Genomic DNA, 26,581 nt, shown 5'->3' with positions numbered 1-26,581 from the left:
AGCCGAGGGACCAGTGCTAACCCTGCTGTTCTTCACCAAGCCACAGCACAGCCCAGAGCCAGCCTCCTCCCAAGGAGGTCACAGAAAAGGACATGGCCAGGCCAAGAAGAGACTCAACCACCACCACAGCCCAAAATGACAAGTACTGTTTATTACAGTTACACGAACGGGCCAGCCACAGGCTCGGTGCCATCCCCTGGACCAGCAGAGACGAGCATGGTCACAGACCGCTTCCCCACCCCCCGAATAGTACCCAGTCATACACTCCGGGCAGAAAGTCCCAGTGTCGAACACAGGGCACAGGTTCCCTTCATTTGGCAGTGCACCTCTCTTAGTCACAGATGGCGCCCGCCTCTGAGCGGCCCACAGAGCCCCTGGAACGTTGTCAAATGAAATAAGCAAGCACGGGAGCTCCCAGGAGCCCTGGGCCGGGGCCTCCGGGCCTAGCAGAGGTGTGAGAGGAGGACTGTGCAAGGGGTCTGAGAGGGGGGCCTTGGCTCCAGGTCTCCGAGGGGCCACGGGCCTCAGGTCAGGGTGTGCTGGGCCATCACAGCTTCTTCAGCCACTTAGGAGACTGTGCTTGGAGCTTGGCAACACAGAAACTGACATCAGGCCTTATATAACCTTGGCTGAACCTACCAAAAGCCACAATTTTAGCAAAGACAACAAAAAACAAATCAGAGGGACTCTGACCCCAGAATCCCTCCCCACGGGAAAGAGGAAGGCACAGAGCTTTGAGCCAAGTTTCCCCGATATCATTGGTATTTCGAGAAAAGGCTGGTCACGTCCACACAACCAGCACAGAGAGAAGAAAAGGGAGTGGAGTTCACACGACTACTTTATATTAAAGTTTATTACATTTGGAAAATCTACTGTACAGGGAAAAACCCATTGGATTAAGTAGAGTTTTGCCAAAAGCAAAAGACTATCACTCTTTGGAACATTCCTGATTCCAGCCCAGGGCAGGGCCACAGGAGCTAATCACAGGTGAACCTGGTTCTTCATGGAGCAGCTCAGTGCCAGGTGTGCCCAAAACCCCTCTCATCACCTTCCAAGAGAAAGAGTCCAATAGCCCAGAGGTGGCGCCAAAGGAAGCGCCCAGGCTGCAGGAGATCCCCTGGGCCCTGCCACCTCTCCCACCCGATAGTCCTCTCCCCTCGTACCCCAGCCTGAGGCACCAGGACTCAGTTCTCACACGGGCTTCTCAACATCGATCGCAGCAGCCCAGGCCACCGCCGTGGCCCTGAGTTCGTGGACATGGGCGTGATCACTCAAAGAGGTGACTGCCCGTGGCAGCCGGGATCGGCCAGCCCACCAGTGGGGCCAACTGATAGACATTCCATACCCTGTTGCATACTTGAGCGACGAACTCAGAGACAACACACAAACAGCCTATATGTTGGCTTCCAGATTTGGTTCTTCTAGTTAAAAAAAAAAAAAAAAGTCTTCTTAACCCTGACACTGTCTCCTGACCAGAGATGAGGGAAGCAGGATGGGGGGTAACCAAATCAATTTAACTTACGTCAGAAGTAACAAAGTCTACTGGGCTATGAACAAAGAAACTAGAGGAAACATGTGCAAAAACAAGTGGATATCTAAACGAGACTTCCCCACAAAGCAAAGTGAACTCTGACGGAGCCCGGAACTCCTCTCCCTGCCACTCAGCGGTAAACGCCCCCGAGACTGTTGGTCTCTACCAGTAAGTGCTACAGATGTGCCAGCCCTCAGCCCTCAGCCCGAGCATCTCCCAGACACGCGGGCCATCCAGGTCCAAAGAAGTGGGGTCCCCTTTCTCTCCAGAGCTGGGCCTGGGGAGGGTCTGCTCCTGTTTGGAGAAACTGAGTCAGAATGGTGAGATGCCAGGTGCTGGCTGTGGTGGAAAGGTCATACACGAGAAAGCCCTCGTGCCAAGTCTCCAGGCAGAAGTGAGAGAAGCAGAGGAGAGCCCCCAGCGAGCCCCGGCACTCGGCGGGCAGGGAGCTGGCTGGGGGGGCCGGGAGCGCTGGGGAGGTGGCATGGCGGCAGGGGAGGCAGTGCCTGCAGTTCTTCACGGAAGAGGCAAGTGGGGGCCTAGCTGAGTGGCAGGGAGAGGGGGAGAAGTGCTCCCCCGTCAGGCGTAGAACTCCTCTTGCTTGGTGGGCTTCTGGTAGGCCCCGCCGTTGGCTTGTTTCGGCTCCTCCAAGGAGTAGCTGCCCTCATCTTTCTTCTTCATCCGGTACAGCATGAAACCCACCAGGCACACAGCGAAGATGAGCCCCACGAGGCCTCCAGCAATGACCCCTGGGGTGGGCAGACAGGCCGGCTCAGCTCAGCTGCTCCTGGGGCTGAGCAGCAGTCCCTCCCCAACCGGGCAGCCCCAGAGGTGGCCTTGGCTGTAGCCAGCCCCACACCAGGGCTAACGACAGTCCCCCACCCCAGAGCAGCAGTTGCCCCTTCCCCACCCACCTGAGAGCAAACTCACCTCCCAGCACTTCCTTCCTGTCCAGGAGGCCCTGTGAGGCCCCCGCAGCCTCAGGATCCACTGGGGGCTCCTTCCGCTGGTCAGGTTCCACTGCAGCCCCGGCTGTGCTCTCCTCCGACATGTCAAAGGTGAAGTCCTAGGGGCGGGCAGAGACAGGATCAGGCTGGGGTAAGCCACTGATAGCAGCAGCATCCAGTTCGATTTCCAAACCCAGAAGCAGTCCCTGGTCACTGCTGCCACCAGCTCAGACACACCCAAACCTGGACCTCTGGACCCCAAAGCCAGGCCCCTCTTGCCACATCGCACTGGGCCCTGGCTGGACTGTGGTGGAGATATCCCACCAAGTGATATAAAGCACGTTTTCATCTGAAAACAAATAGACTAAAATGACACTATATGATGACACTATGAGATAAAAAATAAGACTTGTTAGTACTTTTACACTTGCAGCAGGCGCCTTGCTTAAGTCTAAGTTTGGAAAGCCTTCTTTTCAGTGCTCTTTTTTTTGCGGAGGAAGATTTGCCTTGAGCTAACATCCACTGCCCATCTTCCTATTTTTGTATGTGGGCCACTACCACAGCATGGCCACTGACAGATGAGGGGTGTAGGTCCACACCCAGGAACTGAACCCCGGCCGCTGAAGCACAGCATGCCAAACTTAACCACTAGACCACTGGGCTGGCCCTTCAGTCATCTTGAAGGACTCTTCTGCTCTGGTCTCATGTTCAGTCTGTCCCACCCTAGGCTGGGCCCTGGGGGCAGAGGAAAGTGGGAACCTCATGAGACTGTCTTCACGGTGGGGAATATGACATGCTCACAGGGGGCTGGGTGTGCCAGAGGGACCAGATCATCTCACCCTGACGCACTGTGCTCTGCCGGGCACTAGGAGCCACCCCATCCGGCCACCCCACGTCCCAGGAAATACAGAGGACTCCAGTGGGCAGACACTCACCTGCTCGCCAGAGCCCTCTCCTGCTGGAAGCTGGGTGGAGGCTCCATCCTCAGCAGCCTTCTCGGTGGCAGAAGGACCTCCATCTGCCACGCTGGGAGGGTGAGGGTCAAGCAGCTGGTCAGGTACTACGGGAACAGAGGTCTTGTGGTGGTCAGGCTGCACGGCCCTGTGTGGATGGAGTGTGCCAGGCCCCTGGGCTGTGGTGGCCCTTGCCGTCGATGCCCGGTGGGTGGTTGGGTGCAGGGTGGTCTCACTGGGTGGGTGGATGGTCTCCTTCTCCTGGGTGGTAAAGCCAGGCTCCACCCCTGACAGGTACACCACCGCTCCCTCCTCAGGCGCCGCTCTGGCTGGCACGATGGAGGTAGAGGCGGCGATGGTATCTGTGCTGGTGGGCTCTGGAGCTGTGGGGATGGCCGTCAGGACACCCACGTCCTTCTGGACAGCATGGGTCTGCTTTGACAAGGTGAGATCTTGCAGGGCACCTGCAGGGCCAGAAGCAGAGGCAGCTGGGGTGCGAGAGGCCCCAGAACATCTAGACCAGCCAAGCTCAGGCTGTGAAGAAGGGCTGGGCAAGGACCTGCAGCTCTGACTCCCAGGCCAGTAGAGCAAACCCTTCCTTTCATGAGAAGCTGTGTCCCCTGGAGTAGAAGCAGCTGAGGGTAAACTCGACTTTGGAAAATGGACAAGGAGAGCTGCCCTTTCCTGCTGCAAGCACCCGGGGACAGCCTGGTCTCTGGAGCCATTAGACACCACGTTCATCTGAGAAGGAACTTTCCCTCTGACTTCTGACGCCCACTCCCTGGGTGGGAGCATCCTCAGGGGCCTCATCCCCAGGACACACACCTCTCTGGCCCCCTCTCTACTCTACTTGCCCTCCCCTCAGAAAGGCCTAGGCTCCCAAGAACAGAGGCCTGTGCCCTACCTCCCAGCTCCCAGCCTAGGCCACTTTCCCCATGATGGCCTCGGCCCTCTTTTTGAGGAAGATCAGCTCTGAGCTAACATCTGCTGCCAATCCTCCTCTTTTTGCTGAGGAAGACTGGCCCTGAGCTAACATCCGTGCTCATCTTCCTCTACTTTATATGTGGGATGCCTACCACAGCATGGCCTGCGAAGCGGTGCCATGTCCGCACCCAGGATCCGAACCAGCGAACCCTGGGCCGCTGAGCGGAGCGTGTGCACTTAACCGCTGAGCCACTGAGCCAGCCCCTCGGCCCTCTTCTGAGGTCCAGCTCAAGAGCACCTCTTCTGGGACGCCTCCCTGACCACTTCCAGCTCAGGGATTCCGCTCCCCCAGGGAAAGGGGCCATAGTGCAGACAAGGGAACATTTATCGCAGATCTACACCCCACCAGGCTCTGTGCTGCCTTACAGCTTCCAACAGCCTTATGAAGTCAAGATATTATTCCCATTTTATAGATGAGGAAACAGAGGCTTGGAGAAGTCAAACCACCTTCCAAAGGTTGCCCAGGGAGTTAAAGAGGAGAATATGAGCCCAAGTCTGTCTGTAGCAGGTGGCCCCCGGGGCTCCTGGGACCCAGAACACTCATGCCTCCACCCAAACACATTTTCTTCTTGCGGTGTGGACCCCGTTTCCTTCCCCAACATCACCCTTTGGGCCCAGTGGGGGAGCTGTGGGACCACGGCCCCCAACCCACAGCCTGCTGCCAGCTCACCTGCACCTGAGCCAGAGAAGTTGTCAGAGTCATCCCCAGAGCCGTCCTGATCTTCAGGGGGCACATTTGTGGCCACAGTTTGCTGGAAAAGGATCAGAAAAGGGTATGAGTGGAGCCTCAGCTGAGCCCTGCTATTCCAGGGTCCCCATCCTAGCCAGCTGAGTACACTCCCCCTACGCTCACTCAGCACAGGAAGGAGGCCCTCATATGCAGCTCCAGGACCCTCAGCTCTGGGCAGTCCTCCCACACATTCCCTAAGGCTGTGACAACACAACTCAGTGCTAGGTGCTGGGGGTGCAGAAACACACAAGAAGGGGCACCCCAAGAAACTCAGATGGGTGACGGAGCCCCAGACCTCACAGGGGAGCAGACAGAAGACACCATCACTGGGAACACAGGCTGTGGCCCCCATCAGTCCACCCCACATTGAGAAATCAGGTCGTGGGGGCCACTGGCCAGGGAGCTTCAGGGTCCAAGATGGCCAACTCTGCCCCACTGAGGAGCTTTCAAGAGCCCCAGGAACAATCCCACAATGAGCTGGCTCCAGAGAGGCAGCCTCCAGGCATGCTGGGCACCAGGGTGTGGACAGCAAGGGCCCCATGTGGGGAGGGGGCCGGGGTGAGTTGTCTGTGTTGAGGCAGGTCTGCCCACACAGGACAGCCCCTGGCCTGGCCATGATGCTCCCTCCCACAGCCAGTCTGTTTTCTTAGCCACAGGAAGGACTGGGTCCAGGCCCACTTGGGGAAGGAAGGACGGGGCACCCATCAGGCTGGGGACGGATGAGGCTGATCTAGAAGAGGACCTGCACTAAGGAGGCATCAACGAATGGGCTGTAGGCCTGGAACGGGCCCTGTTTGCCAACAGCCACCCTAGGAATGCTGCCTGCCTGGTCCAGCCCCGAGAAGCTGCCAGCGCAGAGTGCAGACACATTCCCGAGGCGCGGCTGTGCCAGCGGCAGAGCCGGGGACTGGGGCCGGGAGGAGGCGGGACACACTACACACAGCCAGCAGGCCTGAGCAGAAGCCCCGGGGGAAGGAGGGACCACCCCTGACCCCAACACTGGCTCCAGGACAGCGGGTGGGGAGGGAGGACCCAGCAGCCAGGTGGCAGGAGGGGTGGGAGTGTCCTGTCCAGCAAGGAGACTAACCAAAATGACCCTGTGACCCAGTCCATCTCGATAGGGCCCCAGTGTCAGGGGTCAGAATAAAGAATGAATGAATGAATGAAGCAGAACACACTGTTCGGGGCACATGGCTTTAGAGATATCCTGACCTCTGCCACTTACTAGCTGAATGGCCTTGGGGACATCACTAAACCTCTTACGGCCTCAGTCTCCCCATCCGTAAAGTGGGGCAATAATAACACCTACATTCCAGGATTGTTGCCAAAACTCAATGAGGTTATGCCCTTAAAGAACCCAACAGAGCCTGGCACGCAGTGAGCGCCCCACCAACGGCAGCAGCTGCTCGAACGCTCAGCACGGGGAAGAGGTTCTGGGGCCTGTCTGTGAAGAGGTGGGATACAGGCGGGGAGGGTTTCAGGAGAGGGGGCAAGAAGGAGCGGGTTCACAGACGCTCTATGCAGGCCCCGCCCAAGGCTGGGCTCCAGGGAGCGGGGCCTCCTCAGGCCCAGAGGCCTTGCCAGGTCCGGGCCACAGGCCACAGGGCCTTGGCTCTTGAGTGGAGCAGAGCAGGGAGGGACAGACAAGACCTTTGGCTCCTGAGGCTGCCTGGCGCAGAGCTGGACCAGGTGGGGGCTCCTCAGGGCCCAGGTCAGAGAGAAGCTTCAGACACGTGTAGAAGCCACAAGGCTAGAAATACCGCTGCACTTCCTTTGAAACTACAAAACCCAAACTGTACTTCTCTCACCCCCAGGAAAAGGGTTTGGGCCTCAGAAGGGCCTGTCTGAGCCGTCACGGCCCATCTACAATGAACAGTCAGTCCCTAACCTCTACCCACACCCCGAGCCACATCCTGTCTATACTGTCCCAGGTGGTGTTTCAAATACCTGGCCTGCCTCCATAGAGCTCCAAAGCGGTCCCTACCCTCCCCGACCCTGTCCCCCTTTAATAGCAAAAGAATACTGTGTACTAGGCAGGAGCAGCGTGGGTACCCGCATGGCCACATACTCCCATCCCAGGCCCATGGCAGAATGCTCCTGACAGGGCAGCAGGCTTGGTGAGGACAAGCATCCAAGCGACCCCCAACACACAGTCATTGAGACCCCGCCTCACCCTCGCCCAACCGCTCCTGCCCGGGGAGGCCCTAGGGGCTGAGCATCTTTTCCATGCACCGACTCTCCCCTGGAAAGACAGCTCGCCCTGGAGCAGCCATCAGGGCTCCAACCAGACCAGCCTCAGCTGCAGAAACCAGAGTCATCGGGTCAGCCCTATTTCACTGATGAGGGAACTAAGGCCTGCAGAAAACTCAGTGCACTGGGGACCCTGTCAGCCCTGGAGGCCCTGCCCAAGACCCAGGGAGGCCCAGCCTCTCGCCTACACAGAGAAGCCCCAGCAGGTTAGCAGATTCCCAAGAGCATGGCCTCTCTCACGACTAGATCAGACTTTCGATCTGTCCAGTCCCTAAAATCAATTTGTTTCCTCCTCTCTGCTGGCTTATCCCTCTGTGATCTTATTCACACAACAAGCTCTTAAGCAAATGCTTTCTCCACTGAAACCAGCTCCCAGGCCTCAGGGCAGCCTCTCCCCTCTCAGGGCTGGGTCTCTACCTAGGGGAGGGCCTGTAGTGACCTCTTGAATCTCGTCCAGCTTGAACCTTCGTGACAGCCTCAGCTCCCTGGGGAGGACACTGGCAGAAACTGCTGAGTGAACTTGGATCAGCAGGTGCCGCTGACTCTGGGGTTTTGGGTGAGATTTTGGTTTCACTCCGCAGCCCGGCTGTGCTGAGAGCCTGTGGCCAGCTGCCTCCAAGGCCTCACGTGGGCTCTCCTCAGCCTTGCCTCCCACCTGGGTCCTTCCAAGACGGCTTGGCCATGGCTCAGGGCTGCTCGGGGACACCACCACCTCAAGCTGCCTTGGAAGGGCAAGACAACCCAGCCCACACCTTTAGTGGGGGCACTTGACCTCTGCAAGTCCCAGAAAAATCAGCTTTTCATACAACAAAACCCTTGCGCTAAGTCAGGTCTAAACTTCCACACGGTCAGTTTGCTCAAAGCAAAGGCCAATTTGCTCCCTCCCCACCCGCAGCGCAGACCCCTGGAAGCCCAGCGCCTCAAAGGTCAAGCCAGGTTTGGCTCCAGTGGGTTTGGGGGTCGTGCTGCAGACACATGGAGGCTGGGGAAGAGGGAAGATAAAGAACACTCAACCCATCTCCATCTCTACCACACCAGTCTCCTGGTCACGGGGGGCTGTGTGGAAGGACCGAGAGAGGGGACCTGAGTCGGGGCTCTGGCGTGGCAGGAAAGAGCGGTGAAAGGAGGGAGATCTTCTCTGACCTTAGAAACCCTTTCCACCATTCCCCCTTGACTTGAGGCAGGCAGGGCTGGGATAGCATCTCCCACAGATAAGGAACCCAGCCTCCGAGAGGATGAGGGACTTCGCAAGGCCCCCAGGCAGTGGCAGTGTCTGCAGACTTCCGGCAGTGCTTGCTCTCCTCACCTGCCATCTGTCCCTCCCCAGCCCGGAAGGACCGTCTTCCCTGGCTGGCCCGTCTGTTTTAAGGGAAACTTGCCTAAAGCTCCCCCCGACGACTGCAGGTTCCAGGAGCCAGGGGATGAGAGTCATCAAGTAAGAATTCCCGACCCCTGCCCCAGTGGCCGAGGGACCGAGGTGCCCGCCCGCACTGCACTTGAGAGGTGCAGAGAGGATGGCACGGACAAGCACAAGGTCAGGGCTACCAGGGGCTAAAGTCTTCACCATGCTGCTGCCAGCCATTCCCAAGAGCAGGTCTGGAGTCTGTGGGCAGAGGGCTGGCAGAGAAGCTTCAAGAAGGCGGCTTCAAGCCAAGTCCCACCAGCTTGCATCCTGCACGGGCCATAACAAGGGCCACCCTCTTCAGGAACCTCTGTGCAAGCAGAGCCCTCGCCCTGGCCAGCCGAGCGGGCCTGGGGCTGTGCCGCAGCATTCCTCCAAGACACCTTGGGTGTGAAAGCTCCTTGGCAGGGTCACAAGTCAGGACACCAGTGAGCATCTGAGTTCAAGTGAAGATGGGGGACCCAGGGACTTCCAACTCCGGGCTGACCAGAGAGGTTCCCGGCCTGCACCGCCCACTGCATCAACCCACAGGCACCAGGCGTGAAGACGAGGTTTCCAACCCCCGACACCCTGAGCCACTCACACGTGGCACCTGCTGCTTGACTTGAGTAACGGATAAAACACAGATCCTTTAAAAAGCATTACTGAGTTCAAAGAATCGTGTTGCTTTTTTAACCAAAACATGCTAAAAGCACAATACTGTGTAAGGAGGTCACAGACTTTGATATTTCACAGGGCCCTCAGTGTCAAAACTTGGGGGACTATCATTCAGGGGCTTTGAGGAGAAAAGAGGGTAAGAAATGGTCTGTCCTCGCCCTGGTGAGGTCCCAGGGCAAACAGCCACGCACCCACTCCAGGAGGCTTCTGGAAGGAAGAGCTGCGGAGACTGGGCCACAGAGGGGCACCCTATGGTGGACACTAGGGTGGAGCCTTGAGGCCCCCAGGCAGACCCCAAAGAGGATAAGACCACACTCAGCCCTGAGTCACTAACTTTGGCAGCGCTGAGGGCATCCATGGTGGGGCAGCCTTTGCAGTGTCAACTGGTAAAGGGAGGTTTAGGCCTCTGTTGGTCGTAACCGCCCCAGTGTGGTGACAGAAGCGCCGGCTGCTCCAGTAAGGGCCGAGACACTGACTCCACAAGCCCACTAGTCATGCAGGAAGCCAAGGGTAAAGACTGCCCCTGAACAAAGGCAGCCAGCCTTGGTGCTGGCTCTGGGGCTGATGAGGAGGGGGCCCCAACTTGTTGCAGGAGCCCTGGCTGTGGGGTCACCAGCAGGCGTTCCCCATAGTCACGCAGGATCAATGCCCATCGAGATCCTGTGTGACAGGAGGTGTCCTCAGAAGGCTTAAAAAGAGATCCAGGGTCTTTTAGAAAATTTTACCCCCCTCAGTTCCTTGGCGAGATCCATGGATCTAAGGGTCACAGGCTGGTTCCCCTCCCCCAGAATTCACAACTCTTGGGGGTGGAGGTGTCTGAGCTACAGAACTCCAGCCTTCACCCCACACCTGAGCATCAAGATGCCAGACTGGTCAAAGGTGACATCCAAACCGTCATCTGTGTCCAGGCCAGGGGCTCTCTTCTTGGGCGTCCCTAAGAATCACAAGGAGCCTGATCGAGATGAAGTCTTCTGAGCTCCATCCCTGACGCTGACTCAAGGGGCCTGGGGCAAAGGCCCAGGACTCTGCAAGTTGAACAAGCTCCCAGCTCCTGTATGCGGTCTGTAGACTGCTCTTGGAGAATAATAGTCTGGACAGGAAAAGGCCTGCCCAGGGTAGCCAAGGGGCTGGACACTGGGGAGGAGTGGAGAGTAGAGACCCCCCATTCAGGTCCCTTGACTGAGTCCAGTATTCAAAGAAGAGGCATCAAATAGCAACAGAGCCCCGTAAACAAGCTCTAGGGGCAAAGTGATCAAAGTGACCTCTGCAGACAGTATACGACAGTACCTGCCCAGTCTGTGGAACAGGCCTCACTGTGGAGCCGGGGGAACCGCTGAACTTCGAGAGGCACCCGATACCCAGCAGTGCAAGAAAAAGGAAGCAAAGAAAAGCAAGAGCCGTGTTTCCCTGAAGCTGGGCTGAGCCTCTGTCCTGCCAGGGCTGAGGACCTCCTTGGCACTCCAGGAGCGGTCTTCCCATCCAGCGGCTGGCCCGATGCAGTGACCTGGCTGAAACCAACAGACGCGAACAGGAGAGAGCTGCTGATGCTAAGAAGCCCGGGTGGATCCCCAGGTGAGGCCGACGGGCCGGGGAGGGCAGCAGGGGCTGCAGAGCCTTGGTGCCATCTTCCAGGGGTACCTGCCTGCCCGGGGTGTGGCAGGGGAAGAGAATGTTGCCAAACACCCAGCTCCACTCCTGTGGCCCACCTGGTGCCCTGAAGCAGTGGGCTTTGTGACTCTGCCATCCCTTGTGTCGAGGGTCATCTGCCTTTAGCTCTGGCTAACATGGCCTGAGCACGGACCAGAGGGGCCAGGTGGGTCAAACTCAAAGCATCTTGGATCAAGGATCTCAGGGAAAGGATCAGAACCAGAGATGTCAAGGGAGAAAGAGACCGGTCCCGGCTGGCTGACCCAGGGTGAGGGCCAGCTCTAATGCTCCCTAGCAGGGTGACCTGGGCAGCTGTCTGCCTCTCTCTGCATCTGTTCCCACCTGGACAACAGAGGGGCTTAGTTAAGAAACCCTAAACTCCCTTGGGGCTCTGACAGGCCAGACTGGGATCTGGGAGCAGTAGCCCCGATTCCTTATCAGTGAGGCAGGGTGGTGTGTGAGTGATAAATTGGCCACAGCCAGCCATGCTGGGTGGGTGGGAGGAGCAGGAGCAGGGCCCAGGAAGACACTGGGCTCCCTCCTGCCCCAGGATGTTGCAATGGTAGGAGACAAATCACTTCCTCTCCAAAGCCTTCTTTCCTAACTTGGGAGCTGCCAGGGAGACACGCTTAGGCCACTGAGGCAGCACAGACCTCCTCGCTTTGGCCTCAAGACCCTGAAATCTCTCCCTCACTGAAGAGGCTCCCAGGAGGGAGGAGCCCCACCGGAGCCTGGGGGCAGTACCAGCATTTCCGGCCTGACAGGCACAGTGATTTATCTGCTCAGTGTCTCCACCAACCAAGTCAAGCTGGGACCTGCAGAGAGGGCTACCGGGGGACGGCCCAGGGCGGGAGGGGCTGTGACCGGGCAGGTAGGCGGAGAGGGGGCTTCTTCTCCCTCCATCCTGAGAATGTCCATCCTTGAGGGCCCCAATAAGGCCCCACCCCTGTCAGCACTTCCCCTGGGAGGAGCGCTTTCAGGGGACCTCGTGGGCGTGCACCTCCACCCCCACATACACACACAGATCCATTCAGCTGTTCCCACACTGCCACTGGGAAACAGATCTCACTGCTCCAGGGCATTCCAGGGTAGATGGCACCTGGCTTTGGAGACCCCTATGCAGTAGCCTTTCCCATGGCCCTAAATGCCAGGGCTTTACAGGCGGGAAACCTGAGGTCAAGGTCACAGAGCCCTCCCCCTGCCCCATGCTTCCCCTTGGAAGACCCCCAGGGCCAGGCTGTGTTGAAGGAGGGGAGAATGGAGGATCCTGGTAGCCAGCGCCAGCTGCGATCAATGCCCCCAGCACCTCATACCCAGCCCTCCACAGAGCCGGCGCCTGCCTCGCAGCCCGCCTGCCAGGACTTGTCTGCGAACAGGCCCAGCTGACGTCTGGGTGTGGGGCTGGGTGTGGGGCCGCGGGGCTGGAAGACCAGTTCCTCCACTTTCTCCACCTGCTAGAACCCGGGCCAGGCAGGGCAGGATTCCACCTGGGCGTTGAGCAAGGCCGCCCAGCCAGCCCCCGCGCCTGGTGCTGCCTGGGAGCCAGACAAGGGGTGGCCAGGGGAAAGTGACCAGAGCCGCTCTCGGGAAAGCCTGGTTATAGCCTGGGCTCTTTCCCAACCTAGTGGGTGACCTTGGAAAAGGCTCTGCCTCAGGTTGCCCATCTGTACAACAAGGGCTTGGCCGAGTAGTGGCAAGGGGGCTCCTCGTTCCAAGTCTGTGCCTGGGGAATCAAGGCCTGCTCTCGAGGGGCAGCCAGATGCAGCAGCCACAGCAGGCTGCCCACCTAAGGGGTGACGCACCATGAACCTGGGACTCAGCACGGGGAGGACCCAAGATGGCAACAAGGTGGGGGGTGGGGGGGGCAGGGTCTGATCACCGTGACTTCCCAAGGAGTGCTATGGCCTAGTCAGGGTGTGGACGATGTCCCAAATCAAGGTGACTCTGGGGATGGCAACTGGCAACCCACAGAGAGGGACAGAGGGGGCAGCCAAGGCCTCCAGAGCCTTGTCCCTCCAGCCCTGGCTGTCCTGAGGAGACAGCTAAGGCCGGAAGCTCCGTGCAGGATCCCCGTCAGCTCCCAACGAGGGCCCCTTGAACTCTCTCTGGGTGATTAGTCCCCAACTCCACTGGCGTAGGGGCCTGACACCTCTGGCACATGGGCTTCTAGAGACATCCTCTCCCTGCTCTGGCTAAGTAAAGTGGCCTCAAGAGGCAGAAACTTGTGGCTTTAAGATACCTGCAGCCAGCCAGGGCTCCAGTTGTGTGCATATGGAGGGAGGGGGGTCACTTTATTACCCAAATCTCTCCCATCAGCGTCCCTGCGATTTCAGGGTATCCCTTGAAAAGGAAAACGCTTCTGGGAGGCTAGTCACTCACACCAGAGTGAAAATCAGCTCCATATGGGGGAGAGGCTAATTCTGGGCTGGGGCACTGGGGATGGGTAGGAACTATGGAAGACAGGAAAGGATTACAAAAGGGAGGCTAGAAGATGCCAAGAGCAAATTTTATAACTTGTTTCAAAATGTGGTCATCAGCCAACCCTGCACCCAGGAAAGAAAGACTAAATTCCCTTTGCTCCGATTTTGAGCCAGATGTTCATGAGTCCTCTTCCCACGTACAGGAGAATAAGGGGCTAGCCTGGGAACCTACCTCAGGGATAAAGCACAATTCAGACCGACTAGGCACTGAAGCTGCTGGAAGCCCAGACAGAGACACGGGAAGGGCAGAATGTCCCTGAAAGTGTCCCATGGGGGTGCTAGGGCACAGTGGAGCTGGTACTTTCTGGCCTGAGTGATAGAGGGCAGAATTTTCTGTGAAGCCTGGGTCTCAGGAGGCTGGACTCACTCCCTGGATTGCTGGTGGGGCCCCAGCCTAAACGGGACCAAAGCAGCCAGGCCCCTTCACTGTCAGCCTGCCCTCCTCCAGGGGACGTCTCAATGGCCGGGAGGTTCACACGGCCTCCAACGCCCAGCACTGAGCTCCCAGGCCCTAGCAGCATCTGCACACAGTAGGCACTAAGATGGCTGAAAGGGGGATACGGATGCAGCCCCAGTCTTAGGAGCTCGGCATTACCCCAGAAAGGGGAAATCACCATACCACCTCACCCAGGGCTCAGGGACAGTTGTGGCAATGGAAGGAAGAACCTAAGGATCGCCCTGAGCTGGGAATCACTTGAAAAATAGAAATACCTGAATTAGGCCTTGGGAAAAAAACAGTAATCACAGCTACTTTATTGAGCACTACGTACCAAGTACTAGTCTAAGCTCTTTACCTGAATTAACGTAATCTTCACAGTAACCTTAGATTCTGGTACCATACCCATCTTACGGATGAGGAAATTGAAGCAAAGGGGACAAGTCACTTGTCCCAGGGACACAGCCACTGAAGCGCTAGAGAGGGTTTAAGGCCAGGCAGTCTTGCCCCAGCAGGCATGCTGTTACCCACCCGCCACAAGGAAGACTCATAGTGAAGACCACAGGGCTGGCTCTCTTACCTCAGAAGGAAAACAGCCATCATTTCCATGGAGGCGGCACACAGCAAGTACAGAGGGAAGAGGACCTACGGGCGGGGCCGCCTGGCCCAGCTCCCTCTCTGGGGCAACCTCCAATCTGCATTTCTGGGCATAGGCCACTATTCCCCACAGCCAGGGGCCCTGCTTGCCTGGCCTGAGCCCCCACTGAGGTGCCCTGGTACCTGGGTTCATGGGCCTCCTCCCACCGCCTGCCAGCCCAGCCCACTCCTCCTTGGGTCAGGAGGCAGCCCCTGGCAGTGGCTCAGGAGGAGGAGAGCAAAGTCTGGCCTGCCAGTGAAGGCTCATTTATTTCTGAGAAGGGGCAAAAGCCATGTTTGCAGACCGTGTTACGGCAGCACACCGGGCTAAGACCAGCCGGCCATTCACAAAGAGGGACTACACACCCAGGCAGGGTCAGGCTGCACCCCTTCCTCAGCCACAGCCTCCGGGGGCTCTCCCCAGGGGTCTCCCCAAGTACAATGAGCCCCAAAGCTCTCTCAGACTTGCTACTCTAAGCTCCAGGCAAGGAGAGGGCTCCCAATCATGCCACATATTTTATTTCATTGGCTCTTTTCAAAAGCTCTCTGAGGCAGCATATGAAAAACCCCACTTTACAGACGAGGAAACTGAGCCGACACGTAGGTGAAGAAACGTACCTGAGATTACAGAGGGAGGAAGTGATAGAGGCTGGATAAGATCTGGGTCGTTCAGACTCCCTATCCTGTGCTCTTTCCAGCCCCCACACAACACCTCTGTGCTCCAGCCTGAGGGGGAACTAACCAAGGCAGACTAACCAGCCAGGTCTGGGTCCCACCTTGCCTGCCCAGCCCCAAGGCTTCAGGACCCCAGGCTGGGCCTGGAAGCCACCCCAAAGGCAGGCAGACCCAGGCATTCAGGCTCAGGCTGCTGCCGTTACACTGGGAGGAGAGGAGGAGTAGGGTGCCCACCAAAAGCCCACCCAGCCCCTAGATGGATGTCTAGAAGAATGATCCTATTCCACAGGGGGGTGGAGAGGAGGGGGTGAGCTCGGGGGCTCTCTGCTTTTTGCACAATTCTCAGATCCCAGGATGCCTCAGCCACTGCTTCAGACTGACCCACGGAGACCTCGGGCCTGGCTTTCTGGCTTGAGTCTGCCCCAGGGAAACTTCTGCCCCTGTGGTCATCCCCCAGGCCCCTGTCCCCCACAGAGGCCCCGGGTCAGGAGTTGCCTGAGACGGGCAGAGAGGGGAGGTGGGGGCAGAGCCTGAGGACCTCACTCAGCCCAAGCGGGCCCACTCTCCTAGCCTGGCCACAGCTCGCAGGCCCTGGCCAGCCTGGAGGTCTTGCTGCCCAGACCCTCCCCAAGCCCCACCCTGAGGGGATGCAGTCACCAGGGACAGCAACACCACAGCGCAGCGGTTCCCCCCGGGAGAAGCTGGAGGGACGTCAGCCTCGATGACAGTCTCAGAGACTCCCAAAGCACCTGCAGCCTGGGGCCCTGCGAGCCCAAACCTGACCGAATATCCGTCCGGGACACTCCCCAGAGATGGGACCCCCAGGGCCCGGAGAGTTTCCTGGGCAGCAGGGATGCTGAGAAGATACCGGAGAGAAGAGCCAGTGCTGTGCTCCTGCCATGGGGCTGTCACAGTCAAGTCCCCACCCAGGTCGGGCGAGGCCCCGGGCAGCAGCGGCCAGCACAGGGCCAGAGGCACAGGAAGAGCAGGCCAAGTCCTCAAGTCCTCGTGGTGCCTGGCACGTGTACTGGGGGGGACGACGAGTGCACCTCAGCCCTCTAAAATTTCCCTCCCACCTCTCCACGTCCCTCCCTCCCTGGGCCAGGTCCTCGAATCCTGTCTTCTCAGCCTCCTGAGGGGGCAGAAGGCACCCGACGAGGGCCACTCTGGCCAAAGGACATGCCCGGGAGCCCCAAGGGGGAGGTTATGAATCGAGTCAACGTCATTGTGGCGGGACAGTTCTCCTGACACCTTTGGAGATCAATGGTGTCCAAGAGTGGTCCCAGAGCAGAACTGGTGGCCTCTGTCACTCCTAGTGCCTCATCATGGGGACCTGCTTCCTTAACAATTCCCATGGCCAGAAAATGTCCTGCCTTACAGCCTGAGCTCCCGACTTGAAACTGCTATATTGTGGGACAAACCTTCTCAGTCTGCACAACCTTCAGATATCACTGTCCCTCTGGCCTGTCTGCACAGACCAACCAACCTTCCTGTCTGGTTCCAGTGAAGGCCACCTACCCTTTCCTGCATGTGCCCCTGCACAGGGCTGTGCACACGGCAGGCGCCCAGGCTCTGGGCTGCAGATCCCATCCAACCAGGTAGGGCTCATGACCCCCCAGTGCTTGAGGCAGAACTCTCCTGGGGCAGGATCAGGGGCAGGATCCACTCAGATGCCCACCAGTCCTGTGACATGGCCACCAGAGGTCACATATACCTCTGTGTATGACCTCCTGTCAGCCTCTCAGCCCCCTCCCCCCATTTCACAGATGGACTCACTGAGGCCAAGAGAGGCCCATGCACAGTCACTCAGCAGTAAAGAGGAGGGCCAGGGCTGGAAGCCAGGCCCCCAAGCCCTAGTCTGCCTCACTGTACTCACCCACCCCATGCCTGGCACACAGTGGGCTCACGGTCAAGGCTGGTTGGGTGAGTCTCGGGGGAGGATCCGTGGGCTTGGCACCGTGACTCAGCTGACGAGTGGAGTGATAAACATGCCCGCCTTCCCCACTGCCCCAACCTGCCCGACACGGCTTCCGTTCCTGTGATGAGAGGACCTGGGGCAGGTGGCCAGGATGCCTGGGTGTGTGCAGAGAACACCACCTCGCCCCCACCCCCAGCCTGACCTTTCCCAGGAGATCCACCTCTGGTTCCCACACGGAGCTCTCAGTCCACCTCCTCCAAGCAGCCTGCCCTGACCTCCACCTCCACAGATGACCCCTCAGGCAGCTGGTGTTCCCTCGAGTCCCCAGAGGAATAATGGTGGGGGACCCTGAGCCCCTGCCAAGTCCCCCAATGCCACCTCCACCCTCCCCAGGACAAGGTCTCTCTGCAACCACATGGCTGTCACAGCTGAAGAAGGCAAAGGAGCCCTTGAGCAGATGGGGGAACTGAGGCACAGAGGGGCAATGACCTGCCCAAGCCACACAGTCGGGGGCTAAACTGGGACTAGGAAGGACAGGTGTCCTGGTTGCCCTTCTCTGCAGGAATAACTTCCACAGACTTCTAAAGCCAGGGACAGAGGTGTGTCAGAGCTACAGGTAAAAAGGGAAGAGACTGCCAGAAAGGGAGGGAAAGAGGAAGACAGCTTCCTGGTTTCTGAGAAGGAAGTTGCAGACAGGTGGTGACCAGGTTTCCCCAAAAACTCAGACTGCAATCTAACCAGCAGGAAAGCCCAATGGGGAAATCGAGTCACGACCCCCCAGGCAAAGCCCAGCCATAGCTGCAACCCATGCTGTGGCCCACCACCCCACACCTGTGTGTGTGTGTGTACACACATACCCACATACGGGTACACACGCTCACACACACATGCTCACACGGCCTCTCGTGGGGCTGCAACCCTCAGGTGAGTCACGGGGAAGAGGAGTTTTTCCCAGGGCTGAAGGCCAGAGGGGGAGCTGCCTCTACAGATAACTAGGCGGCCCACAGAGCCATAAACGCCCAGAGGATAGAGCCCCTCAAGGGGCTCCAGAAGCAGAAGGGGACGCATCTGGAATCCTCCCAGTTCACAAGTCAACAGGAAACATCACTGGGCAGATGACTGAGTCCAGGAGCAGGTCTAGCCACCAGGCTTCCCCTCTCCCGACCAATGGCCCCAGGCCCTGAGTCTGCCCACTGCACTGCCCTCCCCTGTAAGCTTGCCTCCCCACACTGGCAGGCCCTCCCAGGCTCCCCGGCTCCCTATCCCTGCCCGCATGACAGGCAGCAGGACAGGATCCAGAGGAAGCTTAGACCTTCCTCCCCCGCCACCCCACACCACCCCCTCCTCTGGGGCCCCAGCACCAAGCACAGGGGAGCTGACTAGGGGCCCCTATCCCGGGCTTGGGAATGCTGGGGACCTTCCAGTGCCAACTCCCCACCCAGTCTAAGTCTCCGGAGGACAGGCAGAAGGTACCATCACGCAGATAAAGCTAGGCCTTCCAGGGGGACCGTGGAAGGGCCTTCCCAGGTCCACCTGGAGCTGGAAGTTGCATAGTTGCTGAAGTGACCCTGAGCGCAGGGTCTTGCCTCCGTGGCCTCACCTCCGTGGCCTGCGCCCCCAACACACCTCCTTGCGTTGAGGGAGGATAGGCGTGCATGCCCTCCCTCGGCCCGTCAGGGCCCTCATGGCCGCCCGGAGGGAAGTTCCAGAAAGCAGCTCCCATCGAAAGCCCAACCTCTGTTGGAACAGCTGAGAGGGAAATGACACCGTGCTGAACCTGTTCCAGGGTGTGGGAGCCTGGCGCCGAAAGCCCTCTTTCCACAGACTCCCTTAATCCCATTCCTCCTCTCTAGACACACTTAGGCAGGCCCTTAAGGGGGGGCTTTCAACCCAAGACTCCAAAATTGGTTGTTGAAAAGAAGGAGGAAATCAGGAAATAGTTTGTTCTATAAAACTATCAGGGTTCTGGAACTAGAAATCATTTAACTACCACTTCCTCATGTGGCTGCTCCCGCAGCGGGACCTGGCGGTGGAGGGGCCCGCGGGTGGGACTTGGCACTGGAGCCAGGAGTCCTGGCTTCTGGTAACCCCACCTGTGCCACGGCGCTCGCCTCCCTGGCTTAAAAAAGGATATACTAATTCCACAAATGTCCCCCCAGTGCCCAAGATGAAAGTCAGTGCAGGCTGGCCGCTGCCCTGGGGGACCAATATGGGGGAAAGTATGCCCCTCCCCAATGCAGAGGGGGAGGTCAGGCCACTTGGCACCAAGCCAAGGAAGTTGGTCTTCGCATGGGTACCAGCCCTGGGTGCACACTCCCCACCCTGCCCTTGTGCATCCCAGCGTTTCCTGACCTAGGCTTCCTGGGCATCCTTAGGGTTCTTGTCTGTCCCTAAGCAACCATCAGGTGACACCAACCCAAGCTCAGGACGCTGCCAATGCTCAGAGTTTGCCAAAAGGCACTGTTCAGGCCAGCTCAGCCCAGCCCAATGCCCCCTCCATCCAAAATATACACACCCGTGGTTCTCCGGAATGGAACAGCAAATACCTACTGGGGCTTTGCAGAGTTCAGCCAGCCCCATAGGCTAGGTTTCATGGGGCTGACTGGACAGTCCATCGACTTATTCATGCCATACACATGTGTACACACATACATAGTAATCCTGGTTCTACCACGATGGCCCCTTGGAGGGGCTCACTTCTACAGGCTTCATCCACAAAATGGGAACAACGACTCACACTGTAACGATTTGGGGTAACGATTAAATAAGAATGTAGGGAAAGCACTGAGCACTTGATAGTAGGCGTTCAGTGTCAGGTGACCCTAATTATATCGACAGCTAACTTTCCTCTGGCGCTTTCATTACCAAACACTTTCACGCGTTCATTATGAAATGAACATGCAAATGACACAATGAGGACAGGGAGAACAGGTATGATGTCCGCTTTGCACAGGACATCAAGACTTGGAAGTGAAGTGACTCACCCGAGATGACGTGGTTAATTAGTGGCAGAGCCGAGCCTCGATTCTGGGGCTCTCCCTAACCCAAAGCTGTTTCTAGCCTGCCAGGCGGTAGGGATGCGCTAAGGCGGGGACACTAAATCCAAATATGGCATGGTGGAGAGACGGAGACAGGAGCCAAGCTAAGAACGCACACCCTTGCCAGTCAGGATTTATAGTGAGTTAGCCTCGCTAGGTCCAGGCCACCCATGACCGGCAAGTCACTTACATCTCAAGTCAGGTGGAGAAACTCGGAACATGGGGTCAACAGGTGCTTCCTCCCAGAGGTCATTCACATCTGTTTACCGAGGGAGCCCGTAAGCACCTCCCTTGACAGCCTCTCTGTCATTCTAGGTACTAAGCAGGGATACTGCAGGGGTCCCAGCTGGTCCATGAAGGCACCAGATGCACATATCATAGACCATGAACATGACTCACAGGTGAGACCCTTACTCAGAGCTGAAAACTCTTGTCTTAGAAATAATTCTAAAGGATCTGATTCGTTTCTTAGCGCTGCTCGAGAGAAGCGCAAATTAGAACTCAACTGAAAAGCTGCTTGCTACACTTAGGCACACACATGCCTCTTTTGGCTGCTATCGGACAGGATGGAAGACGGAAAAGAGCAAATGAGATTTCAAAATGTAGCCACCTGAGGCACCGGGGCAAAGTGCTCTTCGGAGCTGGGTAAAGCCAGGAGACATGCCATAACCTAACACAGTGACAGTGACAACAATGAGAACCCGGCGCCGGAGAGTATGCTCTGTATTCTTTTGTTAATAAAGGAAGGGGAGCAAACATTTCAGAGAATCCTGCCCAAAATAAGAATACTTTTGAGAGTAATATTGATTCTTAGGTCACGGAAAAAACCTGGATACCAAGGATCCCTCATTCCCAAGAGAATTCAGAATTCTGCTGCAGTAAAAAAAACATTCCTCTACAAAAGACTCCAAAATTTAAGCTTCTCATTAATTCTTTCCAGGCTCCTCTCCTTTCTTATCCCTCTCCTCACCAATCTGGGTTAATGAGATTTTACTGGACTCACCATGAGCCACAGGTAGAGCCTTACGCTGGCTCCACCCTCCCTGTGGAGCTGAAGCCAGGAGTGACATCACCTCTAGGAGGCTCTGAGCCCAGGCCAGGCAGTTAGTGCCTCCCCAACCCCCATCTGCCAGGCCCTTGGGAAATGTCTCTACTAGCCCCCATAATTAAGGCAAAAAGGGATTTTATGCCTTTCAAGAAAGAGAAGAGAGAAAGAGAGGAAAACAGCAAATAGCTTTCCAGAACAAGCCATTTTTCTTACATGACAGAAACAAAAGACCAAGGGAAATACACGCACACACAAAAACCCTTTCAGACAAACTTGTTCTCGTCTCTTGGGAGTGGTTTTGAGCCACCTCTGCCCCAGCAGGCTTCCCTTGCCCATTCAAAGTTAGGCGCCCAGGATTATGGCCTACCTCATGGTCCCCGGGGGGCTTCTGACCTGCTTCCCAGTGGGGCCAAAGTGATCTGTGGGAGAGGGCCAGATCTGTAACCTGTGGACACCTTCTCCCATTTAGGCAAACTTATTTCTTTTAGGAAGAGGGTAGAGGAGGCCTCTGGGACACCAACAGTAAGAGGGAGAGGACAGAGCTCGGAAAGAGAAGTGAAACTTTATAAAAGTTTACAGAGACTTTATAAAAGAAAAAAGAAAACGTAAGCTCCAAGCCAGAGTCTGATTCCGAAGCTTAGCGCTTTTGGGCTCGACTCAACCACCCCCTCTAGGAAGCCCTCCCACCATCCACTCTAATAAGCTTCCCTCCCTCTCTCCCTCCTTTCCCCCTTGAGACTCAACTGTCTCCTTGGCCTTCTGTCTCCATAATGTGCCAAAGTTTCTAGGCGAGAAAAAATGCCATATACTGCAGCATCTGCCCCTCCCCAGCACACAGAAAACTCTGGGAGACGTGGCCACAGAGAATCCCAAATCCCATCTGCCTCCCCGGTATCAACGGGGGCTCTGGGATCCCAGCTCACAGGAATGCCAGCCTCACCCACAGCGGGGAGGGGAACCACCACCACCACTCCTCCCAGTTCTGGCTAGAAACAGGTGGACTACTGCTGAGGCCCTGTCTTGGGCCTGGAGAGAGTGGAGCAGCCAGGTAAGCCAAGCAGCTCCACTGCCTTCTCCAGGGTATTAACCACGTTCAAGGCACAGTCTGAGTACCACAGAAGCCATAGCCTGAAAGAGCTGAGGAGGAGCCAGACGCCAGCTTCTTGGACCTGAAAGCCAGGAGTGTACTGGCGACCCAGCTCAGAAATCCCATCTTTCCCCACGTCCGCCCTGGAGATACGCACCCCGCCTCCACATTCCAGCTCAGCAATTCAAGAGGGCTCAGGGACCCTCTCCTGGACTTCAAAATGCTTCCAAGCACAACAGTCACCTAGAAAGCAGGCAGAGCACCTCACAGATCAGCCTGGAAAACACTTCACCTGCGGCAGACCTGTAACATACCTCGAAGTTCTCAATTACTGGTACCTACTACTATTCTAGAGGGACCCGCTTACAGAGGGTTGACATTGCTAAGCCTCGTCCAAATGCCACAGGGAGGTACCTCCTCCCCCTCGGCTTGCGCTCCTTCCCTGCCCACGTGCCTCGCTTTGCCAGAGCTAGGGAAGTGGAGCCCTCGAGATGTGGTGGCGAGAGACGGCCACTTCCGGAAGGGGAAGAGCCCCTCGCTCTGCACCTCCCCTCTGCATCCCGGGGGATGGCCGGATGGCCGATCCGGCCCGCGGGGAGGACCCCGGGACTCTAGCACCGGGTGTGGCGGGTGGGGGTGGACATGGGCACCGGATGGCCAGCGCTGACACCTGGCGGCCACCCAGGTCCCAGCCCACGTCAGGCCCGGCGCTGCGGGGCGGTTCCCAGGAAAGGGTTACAGGGGCCAAGAACAAAGCGCCCCCATTGGGGAAGGCGGGCTAGGGGACGGCGGCTGGGGCGGGAGATCACTTTCTGGGGACCCTCGGGATGCTCTTGTCGGCCAGGTCTCTCTTTAGAGGAGTCCCACCCCTAGCCAAAGGTGGATGCTGGAGTCCTACCCAAAGGCCTCGCTCCAGCCTCGAGCTCCACGTTTGTCCCTCTTTTCCCCCAGCTCCACTGGGCGGGCCAAGGGACCCGCCTTCCCTCCGCGCGGCTCCAGCACAAAGCCGGGTCGGGGGAGGGGAAGAGCCACTCCGGGGTCCCCTCGCGTGGAAGCCGCCGGCCCGCCCCGGCGGTGCCCAGCACGGGCACGCGCCCCTCCGCGGGCAGCACAACTTCAGCAGCCCAGAAGTTGGGTTCCTGCAGGTCTCTAGCGTTCTGGGGCCAACTTCCCGGAACCTCCTGGTGCCAGCTCGGCCCGGCTCCCCTAGGGCAGCCAACCGAAGGCCGAGGACCCCACCTCCGCCCGCCCGCCCGCGTCCCCCGCGCAGCCCTAGCCCTAGCCCTGGCTGCGGCTCCTTGGCAAACGCTCCTGCCCGCTCCCGCGCCGGCTCCGCTGCGCCCAAACTTGTCTCCGCCGAAGGGGCCGGGCGCCCGAGCTCGGCAGTCTGGTTTGAATTAGGGTCTGCGGGCGGGGCGTTGTGGCCGCGGTCACTGCATCCTCCCGGGTCACCGGCGGGGGGCTCGGCGGCCGTGGTGCCCGGGGTGACTGGGTGGGAGCCGGCGACCCCGGGCGCCGCCGCAGGCTGGCGGGCTCGGATGAACGTGGAGCCGTTTTTCATAATTGAACGCAGGGCCCCGGAGCAGGCTCCGCTCCCCAGGGCGCCCCAGTCCCCGGCCGGGAACGACGGAACCCGCGCGGCGCCCACCGACGGCGGAGACAATAGGGGCGGGAGTCCTGATTTCGGGGCTCGCGGTCTCCAGGCCCGCTGGGCTAGCGCGGGAAGAAGGGAAGTCCCCGTTTCCCCTCCCCCTCCACGTGCCGCCGCCGGCACCGGCGGGTCTGCAAGCCCCGGCTTCCCGCCGCCTCCCGGCCGGCCCCGGGCTGCACTCACCGGGAGGGCCGGCTGCAGGCGCAGCGCCAACGCGCAGAGCCAGAGCCAGAGCGCCGCGCGCCTCATGCTGCCCGGACCGGCGGCGGGAGCGCGGCGGGCTGCGCGGGTCGGGGCTGCGCGGCGCTGCGCGGACTGTGCGGGGCTCCGGGTCGGCTCGGCCGGTTGCGCTACGCGCGGATCCCTCGGGCGATGCCCAGCGCGCGGCTGTCCTAGGCGAGGGCTACGGGGTGGCCGGCTGCAGTCCGCTCTCTACTGCTGGAGTCCTCTCCGGCTGCCTCGGCTCCCGCCCGCACCTCTCCCGCCGAGCTCCGCCTTATAATAAACCCACAGGCCCTAAGCCGTTGCAAAAACTAGCCCCCCACCCCCAGCTCACCAGGTCTCTGGGCCAGCCCCAGTCCCCACCCCCCTAGGACCCCGCCCCCTGAGCCACCCGGCCCGGCCCCCTCGGAACGCCCCACCCCCGGCGCCCTAGCTCCGCCTCCGCCCCGCGAGCCGGAGCCTCGCCTTCCTCCGGAGCCGTGGTCGATCCCGGCAGGCGCTGGCTCCCAGTGTTTCGGCTCCCCTGCTCCCGGGTGGTGGCGGCCCGGGCGGACCCGCTCCCTTCCCGGCCCAGGGTATTGAGGCTCGGTCCGGGAGAGGGGCGGGAAGGGTAGTAACTGGTCCTTGACTGTGGCCGCCAGTCTGCAGCGCCCTCTGGGCGTAGACACAGAGCGCTCTCCAGGTGCGTTGGACTCCCAGATCCCGGCGGGAGGGACCACTTTCTGGGGCTCTATGGGGCCCAGAGGTGATGGGGCTTTAAACTGGTGGATCCCTCCCTCGTCTTTCCTCTGGCTGCCAATGGGGCTCCCTGCGTCCCCCCTTCCGCCAGCACGGGTTCCCACATGCGCTCTCGTGCTGCCAGCACTCCACAAAGTGCTGGGAACTCAGGGCCTTACTTTAAACAGCTGGACACGTTCAGGAGGCTGTAAAAAAATTTTTAAAAGGAGTTTTCGATGTCTTTTTGTAGAAGACAATGCCCTCCCTCCTCATCCTCTGAGCTAAGAGGAAAAGTAAACGGCTCTGTTCCCAGGTGACCTTATCCACAGCCTGCAGATCGGAGAAGCACCACTTGAGTTCCTGCTCCTTTGTGATTCCCCAAGAGGCCCTGGACCTCAGGGTTTCCATTACCAAGCGGGCATCTCAGTGCAAAAAGGCCGCTGGAGGCCTGCGAGGTAGGGCAAAGGGCCTTGAGAGGAAAGGGGAAGAACCTGCCGGGCCCTGCCTCCAGTGTGGTAGGCGGGAAAGATGGTGCCAAATGACCTTCGTCCCCGGACCTGGAGACCAAAGATGGCGTCTTCCTCACGCGTCCTTCCCAGCAGAGGACAAGGCCAGCCTCGGTGGGCCTGAACTGGGAACAAAGGTCTCCTGAGGCATCGTGGCCTCTCAGGCGGTCTCCAGGCAGGGACACTTGGCTGGGGGCCCCTCGATTCTCCTCCACCCACGCAGCACGTTTGCCTGGAGCTAAGCAGGCTCCTGCATCCCCATCTCAGCCACACTTCTCCATCGGAGCCCTAAAACTGAGGCCCCCCCAAACAGTGCTCAGCTGGGTTTTCCCCTGCTCCTGTTTGACCTCAGGCATCTCTCCCTTTTGGGGTCTCAGTTTCCCCTGGTCTGACTGGGGGGGATGACAGATCTTCATGAGGGTTTTTGGGGCCTGTGTCCCTGGGTTCCTTGGTTTCCCGGATCATCCAGCAGCACCAGCAGGACCTCTGCTCAGCTCAGCAGCCCCGGCAAGTTAAAAGGCCCTTTCAGTAGAAGGCCTGAGTGTGTCTTCCAGGGACTGGCTCCCTGCTGGTCTGAAGTCAGCTCTCTAGTCCTTTCAACCCAACACGGAGGGGAAATAGGTCACTCTGGAATCTTGCCTTTCTCTGCTGTACAAAATAGAGAAAGTTGGGGTCAGGGAGTTTGATGGAGTCTTCATATTATAAAAATCACCAGTTTAGTGTTTCCAACTGAATTCGAACCAGATCAGATTTGCCCCAGATCAATGTGTACGTCTTTGCTGAGACTAGAAAGAGGAGGGACCCTACAGAGGGGCCCCAAGGAGGACACCTACATGTACAGAGAAGGCAAGTAGAGGTTCAGGGCCTGACTTTGGCCCAGCCCACGCCTGGCCTGCTGGCTTCCTCTCCCAGTCCAGTTCTGCAAGAAAGCCTCTTCCTTCCAGAAGCCCCCCTGGAGTCCCACTGCTCAGATCTCCTACAGCCCTTTAGAATGTCACGGTGACATCAGCCCATATGCGCTGGCATGGCCATCCAGCCCTGTCTGCACTCATCAGCTCCTTCCTTG

General features: G+C 58.5%; 1 protein-coding gene across 3 annotated transcripts; it reads right to left on the bottom strand.

The window, feature by feature from the left end:
- Positions 1-835: 835 nt before the first annotated feature.
- SDC1 (syndecan 1) lies at positions 836-24,660 on the bottom strand. 3 transcript variants are annotated; one of them, XM_014848038.3, is made up of 5 exons: positions 24,254-24,660; positions 5,086-5,167; positions 3,414-3,895; positions 2,462-2,597; positions 836-2,280 (listed from the first exon to the last, which is right to left on the bottom strand). In XM_014848038.3, exons 1-5 carry the CDS (start codon positions 24,317-24,319, stop codon positions 2,111-2,113), a joined length of 936 nt encoding a protein of 311 aa, XP_014703524.3. In that variant the 5' UTR covers positions 24,320-24,660; the 3' UTR covers positions 836-2,110. The 3 variants fall into 3 exon arrangements, with proteins under 3 accessions (XP_014703524.3, XP_044627923.2, XP_070368660.1); XM_044771988.2 differs by lacking the exon at positions 24,254-24,660 and adding an exon at positions 18,847-18,986; XM_070512559.1 differs by lacking the exon at positions 24,254-24,660 and adding an exon at positions 14,598-14,822.
- Positions 24,661-26,581: the final 1,921 nt, after the last annotated feature.

The sequence above is a fragment of the Equus asinus genome, chromosome 6, assembly GCF_041296235.1.
Source record: "Equus asinus isolate D_3611 breed Donkey chromosome 6, EquAss-T2T_v2, whole genome shotgun sequence".
In the NCBI taxonomy this organism is placed as follows: Eukaryota; Metazoa; Chordata; class Mammalia; order Perissodactyla; family Equidae; genus Equus; species Equus asinus.
The sequence above is the reverse complement of the archived record's forward strand: the minus strand, read 5'-3'. Positions and strand labels throughout refer to the sequence as shown.

Excerpts from the sequence above, each read along its gene's own strand:
- SDC1 (XM_070512559.1), bottom strand. The coding sequence starts at position 14,807 with ATGAACCCAGGTACCAGGGCACCTCAGTGGGGGCTCAGGCCAGGCAAG. Across the intron at positions 5,168-14,597 it reads ATGGCTGTTTTCCTTCTGAG|CAAACTGTGGCCACAAATGT; the intron begins GTAAGAGAGCCA and ends ATCCTTTTCCAG. Across the intron at positions 2,281-2,461 it reads CAGGAAGGAAGTGCTGGGAG|GGGTCATTGCTGGAGGCCTC; the intron begins GTGAGTTTGCTC and ends TGCCCACCCCAG.